At 41.5% G+C, this 7,411-nt stretch overlaps 1 protein-coding gene across 1 annotated transcript; it reads right to left on the bottom strand.

Moving 5' to 3' along the window:
- Nucleotides 1-5,311: 5,311 nt before the first annotated feature.
- Nucleotides 5,312-7,405, bottom strand: Map10 (microtubule associated protein 10). The gene has a single exon (XM_015504329.2). The coding sequence runs from the start codon at nucleotides 7,363-7,365 to the stop codon at nucleotides 5,440-5,442; it is 1,926 nt and encodes a 641-aa protein (XP_015359815.1). The 5' UTR covers nucleotides 7,366-7,405; the 3' UTR covers nucleotides 5,312-5,439.
- Between the last annotated feature and the right edge of the window lie 6 nt (nucleotides 7,406-7,411).

Genomic DNA, 7,411 nt, shown 5'->3' with positions numbered 1-7,411 from the left:
CAGGCATCTGGAGAAGTGAGGAGAGCTGGTTTATTCTGACAGGGACCAGGGATACGCTCATCCCACCTATAATTCCACCTCACTTAATCCTGGTAATCTAGTGAGTACTACTGTTTCTCCACTTCACAGACACGGAAAACTGACTGAGGTTGTAGGTATTCGGAGGGAGCCAGCATCAACAAGTCTGCTTGACCCTAGCCCAAACAGGATACCTTTCAGGGAACATGATGAATTCCCGCATCTCTACAGAGGTTAACTTTCAGTTAGTGTTTTCCATGTAAATGGTGCAGAATGTCTGCCCCAGACACACAATCTGGGTCTGCTATATCATTTGTTATGGTCTGGATGTGAGGTGTCCCCAAAAAACTCACATGTGAGACAATGCCAGAAGGTTCAGAGGAGAAGTGATTGGGTTGTCTTAACCCCATCAGTGAACTGGGTGGTAACCGAAGTGGTAGTGTGGCTGGAGGAGTTGGGCATTGTGGGCATGGCTTTGGGTATATATTTGTATCTGGATAATGGAGTTCTCTCTCTGTTTGCTGGTCACCACGATGTAAGCTGCTTCCCTCTGCCACATTCTTCTGCCATGATGTTCAGCCTCACCTTGAGCTCCAAGGAATGGTGCTGGACTTCTATTGTCAAAGAACTCTGAAACCATGAGCCCTCAAATAAACTTTTCCTCCTCTACAATTGTGCTGGTCAGATCCTTGAGTCACAGCAGCAAAAAAGCTGACTAGAATACCATTTGACACATGAAATGGTGTTTTCTAATAGCAAGAACCTTAAAGTGAAGGGAAAGACTAAGAACCTCCCTTTTCCTGGACGATGTACTTTATGAAATGAGAGAGCTGAACTATGTGATATGCATTGTCTAGCTTGTGTTTTTGTTTCTAACAACCATCCAACTACCCAGCAATTTCAGCTCATTTTTAATGCTTTACACTTAGGTTCATCATAGTATATATTCTCTGCAGGAAGATGGATGTTCCCCCTGCCCCCCCAGCACCTAGGATTGAACCCAGGGGCACTCTATCCCTGACCCACATCCCCAGTCTTTTTATTTATTATTATTTTAAAAAATTTGAGTCAGGGTCTAAGTTGCCCAGGTTGGCCCTGAACTTGCAATCCCCCTGCCTCAGTCTCTGGAGTCTCTGGGACTACAGGTACACACCACTGTACCTGGCTTGGAGGCTTCTTTATGATGCAGGAAAGCATACAATTGGTTCAGTAAAAACAACTGACTGGTTTAGTCAGAAGATAAAAGACACAAAAATAAAAGGGAGGGCCACTCTGGGTGTTTATCCACAAGAACTGAAACCAGTATTTGGTGGAGATACTAAAGCTTCTTTCTCACAGCAGCATTATTCACAATAGCCAGGTAAACAGCCTACACATCCGCTGCCAGATGAGTGGACGGAGAGAACCTGACGTCATACAATGGAATACTACGCACCTTTAGAAAGAAGGCACTCTGCAACACACAACAGAGGTGCATTTGGGGTCATAGAAGGACACTGCAGGTGCCACAACGTGAGGTATATAAATGGTGGAATGGGTATGATTGGAATGGGGCAGGTTCTCAGGGTTGATGAGGGGAAATGGAAATTGCTGGCCAAGAGGCATAAAGTTCAGTCAAAAAGAGGAATGAGCTCTGGGGACCCCTGTGCAATGCCAAGCAAATAGCCATCAGCAATGTTTTCTACACAGAAATCAGCCAAGACGACGGATTTCATGAAGGTTCTTACCTCAGGAAATTGGCATAAAATCGGAATTTTATCTGTTTATAGACTACTGCTGTCCACTCTGCTTCTAGAAATTACCTAAGTGTTGAAGGAACATGCATTTTCTGGGAGTTATGCCAAGAACCTCTCGGTTTCTCTATGAACGTGAGAAAGGTAATAATATGTAAACAGCCTCTGTTTCCTCATCTACATGGCTACTCAGCTCGCAGCACTCTCGTAAGGACTACGTGAGGTCATGAAAGGCCTCGTGTGCTGGAGAGTGCTCTTCCAGGTAAGGGAGCATTAGTGCCAAAGTAATGACAACATAAAATGAGGTCCAGTGACTTTTTCAGCACCCTCGCTTTCAATAAGGAACAAGGCCATAATCTGAGTAAGAACCTCTTACGCTTGTTCTTAAAGGAAGACAGTAGAACATGCGAGGTCAGGAAGGGAGGAAGAGAACACCAAGAAATCAGTCATGCAGAAGAGCAGCACTGGAATGAGAGGAGGGTTTACCTGGAAACTCGAGTCGGCCCTCCTGAGCGCATGGCTGAAGGCACCACTGGGAACAGGGCTGCTTCATAACAAGCAGCACATATGCACACTCAGGACGGTCTCAGGTTGGACAAACAGACTAACAGATGCTGTCCCAAAGACCTGCAGACCATCTTACAGATTCTGAATACGCAAGCAATAACTTCCAGAACAATGGGACAGCAGGCTCCTCTGTATCTATGGCAATCTATTGTTTTGTCATCCCGAGTTCAGAAATCAGTCCCAATTCACTGCAGAGCCGATACTGAAATCACAGGTTCTGAGAGGCAGTTGATGGGTGTGAGACAATAATTGAACAGCTTCCCTCAATAAAAGAAAGTGCAAAGCCCTCTGAGGATTTTAGTAGAAAACTGAAGGAGAAATCTCTGGGTAGAAAGGAAGGGCTTCTAAGAGTTCCTCTATCTTTTTTCTCGGTATTTGGATATGTAGACTGGGGGTTTGTGGCTCCTCCTTTAGGATTTCAGCTCAATTATGAGCCATGAACAAATCCATTTTCCACTGCTCTTAGAGCTGAACAAGATCCTTCAAAAGGAACTAAATTAAAACCAAGAGGAAGACAAAAAGGAAATGAAAGTCACATACAATATTCCAAGCAGTCAGATCATGACCAGCTCCTAACTTGTGGGCCTGTTCCAGCCCATGCTTTCTTTCCAACATGAACCTTTGGCTGTCTTCTTACTATTACTCAGGAGTTGGGAGCTTTAACCTGTTCTGGGACAAGCACATTCTCTCTCCTAACATTTTCATGGAGTCCTGCGGCCAAGTGTTCTACTCAGTATCTGATCGGAAAGTCAAGTTCCATAGCTCCCACCTCATTTGACAAGTTTCTCACTGCTTTATTGTGATGGATTAGGACAGCTCCTCCCTGGTCCCACCAGCATCCCAGAAGCACTTAAAGGAAATGTTTTTGTGTAATACCAGGCAAAGACATGAAATGCACACAAACGAAGAGCCTATGGGAGGCCCTTACTTAGGTGTGCAGGACAATGTTCTGTGCTTCCCTACACAAGTACACTGCCTTCTTCTATTTTAGAACACTCGGTCTTCACGCATGCCCTGGCTGGGAGCTCCTTTTCTTCCTGAGTCCCCAATGGACTGACACCTGCACAATGCCATGCCCGACTTAGCTTAGTAACTGGAAAGCCTCCTTCTGCTGCCAGCTCAGTGGCTCTGCTGTGTGACTTTCTCCAGACTTCTTCCTGCTGATTCTTTTGTTTCCATGAGCTCCACCCTCATGTCTATGCTGAAGTGTGGATTTCTAACCCAATTTTTCATCAACTTAGTCCCATCTGCTTTGATCTTCCAAAAAATTCCTCAAATTGTCTAGTCCATTGCTGGTATTTTCTGTGAACTTTGGGTTGTTATTTTTACAGTTTCTTTTTAGTGGAATTTTGGAAGGAAAGGACCATAACCTTTCCTTAGTACACATTTTGAAACAAAAGCTCTTATCCAAATTTTCTAAAAACCTTTTCTAAATGATTTTTTTTTTTTTAGTGTAATAAATCTAGGAACTGTTTGGAAGACAAGAAAATGCATGAAGAGTCAGCACTCCAACCTCCTGATAACCATCCTAAAGTCAGTTTCTGCTTGGCATGACAAGACTCCTAGAGAAAGTCAGGAAGAATACCTTGGTCTTGATCAAGTCAGTTTTCTTTGTATTTACATTAAAAATGAGAAGATTCTGCAAATCTTGGCTCACATATTGTCATTCTGCACAACTCTCCACGTATTTTAATCCAATTAGAACAAACAAGGATCTGAAACTCACCTATAAGACTGGATGACTGGGGATAAAGAGTCTAGAAATCTCAACAAGCCACCAATAATTCTACCTGATGATTAGCCATGGCTATTACTACAGATGAAAGAAGACTCAAAATAACTAAAAGCCCAATTCCTGCCTTTGGGAGTTTACTCTGGTGCTGGGAACCGTAAGCATGCAAAGTAAAAAGGATTACTCAATTATCACTCTTAGCAGAAACTATTATTCCAATCAAGGTAAGATTCTCCATCTCCCATGAATTTCATGCTCATGTCCATCATTCTTCTATTTGTGCTGGTCCCCCACATAGAACATCCTCTTCTCTTCTTACCTTCTATCTAAGTCTCATCTACTATTACCATCATTCAGGATATAATACCACATAATTAATTATTTGTAAATAAAGGAAAATTAGGAACTTCACATGTCCAAAACCAAAAAATTAAAGTGTAACTCAGAAGAAAATATATGCAAATATCTGAACACAGAATAAAGCCAAAGTATAAAATCAATGGATTATAAATTATCACTAGACTTGAAAACAAGCTTTCACACATTAAAAATAATCACTGAACCTGAAGTGACAAGCAATAAATTGAACTCCTATTCAAGAAACCACACAGGAAGACACATTTTTTTTTAACTTCCCTCTCCAGATGCTTCAGAGAACATCTGAAGGCTGTTTACATGCAGCAAAACAAAAATATTAGTCAAACATGTCTTGATAAGGGTTTCACAAGTTTCTTTTCAGGGTTTCTGTTTGATATTACTATTTAAGTCTAACCTTGCATTAGGTATTTTACATGCCAGGCAATCATTTATTTTGTTTAACAAATGTTTTTATTGCATCCCATTTACATCCAGGGACTGTGCTGGGTGCTAAAAACAGACAGGGTCCTTCTCATCAGAGCACTTTAGCCTAGTGAAAGACAAACACTAATCAAGTAGTCATACAGATTGTGGTTAAATAAAGGTATAGAACAACTTATATGCAAGCATACCCACACACAAATATATGTACATGTGCTATAAACTCCTGCAAGAGCAGGAATCATATCTTGTTTGTTAAATAACTTATTCCCATAAAAATCTGCAGCTATTCTTATTAACTAACCTTTTTTTTCAATGAAGTCAGCTTTGAATGTTCCATATTTTAGGATACTTCAAAAGTTGAGAAAGATATACTCTTATTTTTAAATAACTTATAAAGAAATCTTACCTAAGTTATGAGGTGATCTCATGATCAATATTATCAGATTAAGGTAAATATTAGTTAAGCATCAAAGGAATGACATTTACTTTTCTTGAAAAGAAATATTCACATAATTTATGCACTAAAATAATGTGAAGGTATTAAAATTTTTAACAGTACACATAAAAAAAATTTTTTAAAGCACATTTTTACACCGTATATCCTGGAAGTTTGTTTATTACTAACTCACAGATATCTTTATATTGCTTTGAAATTCTTAGTGAACCAATGTCATCATCATCTTCAAAATGATCTGAAGTACTGCCATCCAGAACATTGAGTTCTAGTTCTGACAAATTAGAGGGCAGGTAAGAACTCACTTGAGATGTCCGTGGTGACTGGCTTTTTTCTGACCATTTGCAATCAGTTTCTGCTTTAAGTTTCATAGAGAAGTCTTGACATCTTTTTTTATCCTTAGTGTTATGCCTACTGTTTTGATCTATCTGGCTTTCTTTTTCCTTAGTCCAGTGGGATGAAGATAAATTACTGGTGGAATTACTAGATGCTTTCTCCACACTTTTATCATGAGTCTTTGAAAGATGACATCTTTTTTGTGAGAGTATTGGTGATCCAGCTGAAAAAGGTGGGCTAAGAATAGAACTCTTCTCACTGCTACTTTTCCCTAGGGGTGGTCTTGGTCCATTAGACTTCCTCCTAGGTGAAATTTCTGCCTGTGGACTGCTAGCATGAGTCTGCAAGCTCCTGCTGGTCTCCTCAGTGGTGTAGAAGTCTTCTGAATAGCAAGGGCTGGTGAAGTCATCTGAATACTTCAGCTCCGAGATGCTTTCATGGGAACTATTTTCACTCATTTCAGCAGGAATGCCATTATCTGTGTTTCTGACCTGCCAATCATCTATTTCTTTATCTACAATTCTGCCAGCCATAACATGTTGTTGGAAAACACATGGACTTTGGACTCTGGTTTCCAGTTTTCCTCCCAAAATACTTGTATGAGTCAATCTTTCTGGAATAATAAAATCTGCAGGACTAGCGATTCTTCCCAATGTGCTGGTTCTGTTTTCCCCACAATCAACTGTCTTTTTTCCAGTTGCACATTTTAGTTTAGTTTCTTTAGTTGTGCTGGTTTCATCAAAGACTTCACTAATTTGCCTTGAGGTATCACTACTTTCAGAAGATGCATCTGAATCTAAATACTTGTCTCTAGGCAGCTGATGTGGCTTCTGACTTTGTTCTGCAAAGCTTAATACTTTAGAGGATGGAATTCTGAATTTTGTACTTGTACCCAACATTTGTGCTTGCATTTTTCTATACTCCTCTCTCTTTTCATGTATTACCAACATGTCAGGATTTGTTTGCTTTAAACGTAATCTGAGTGTATTTGTTAAGCCATAAAGTAGTTTCCCCCTTGTAACTCTTTTTTGGCAGTTGCCATTGTTCTCTAAACATTTACCTTTCTTAAGGTTTTCAACTTGGTTCTTTTTACACTGAAGGCTGGCTGACTTTTTGTGGCCCCCCACTGAAAGCTTATCCTTCTTAGATTCAGACTGACATGTGGATTTGGTGCCAGATTCTGGTACCTTCTCATCCTCGGTTTTATACAACCAGGCTAAGTGGGGATGTACATGAGTTGGGCTTGCCACGGGTTGGTTGTATAACAAGGACAACTCAATTAACAAAGCATTTAGCAGAGGAAGCTGCCTTATTGTATTAATTGTATTTTGTTCAGTTTGAGGGTGACATGTAGTTTGATTAATTGCTCCTACATCCTGACTCCCTGGTGGACTCAAAAGCACAGGAAGAGTCTCCTGTGTTGCAGAATCTGTACCTTCAGGAGGACTCAGATGTGTTGGAGGGTTTACAAGTACTTTTTGCGGCAAGGCATCACCCAGCTCCTCAGGTAGGTCCCTTTGGGGCTCAATGGTGATTTTGACGCTGGCAGGAACCGCCCTTTCTTGGGTCAAGTGAGTGTAATACAGAGGAGGAGGGCAAAAGGTGTTGGTTTCCAGGTCCAGCTCGGGGTCTTCCTCGCTGGAGGCGCTGGCACTGCTGCCCGAAGCCTCCACAGGGCCAGGCCTGCTAATCTCCGCGGAGCCCGTGCGGGATGGGCGGGCCATGGGGTCCAGGTCGGCGGGATCCTGGGGGTCTGGGTCCGGGGCGCCG

Source organism: Marmota marmota, unplaced genomic scaffold (assembly GCF_001458135.2).
Source record: "Marmota marmota marmota unplaced genomic scaffold, marMar, whole genome shotgun sequence".
Classification (NCBI taxonomy): domain Eukaryota; kingdom Metazoa; phylum Chordata; class Mammalia; order Rodentia; family Sciuridae; genus Marmota; species Marmota marmota.
The sequence above is the reverse complement of the archived record's forward strand: the minus strand, read 5'-3'. Positions and strand labels throughout refer to the sequence as shown.

Excerpts from the sequence above, each read along its gene's own strand:
- Map10 (XM_015504329.2), bottom strand. The coding sequence starts at position 7,365 with ATGGCCCGCCCATCCCGCACGGGCTCCGCGGAGATTAGCAGGCCTGGC.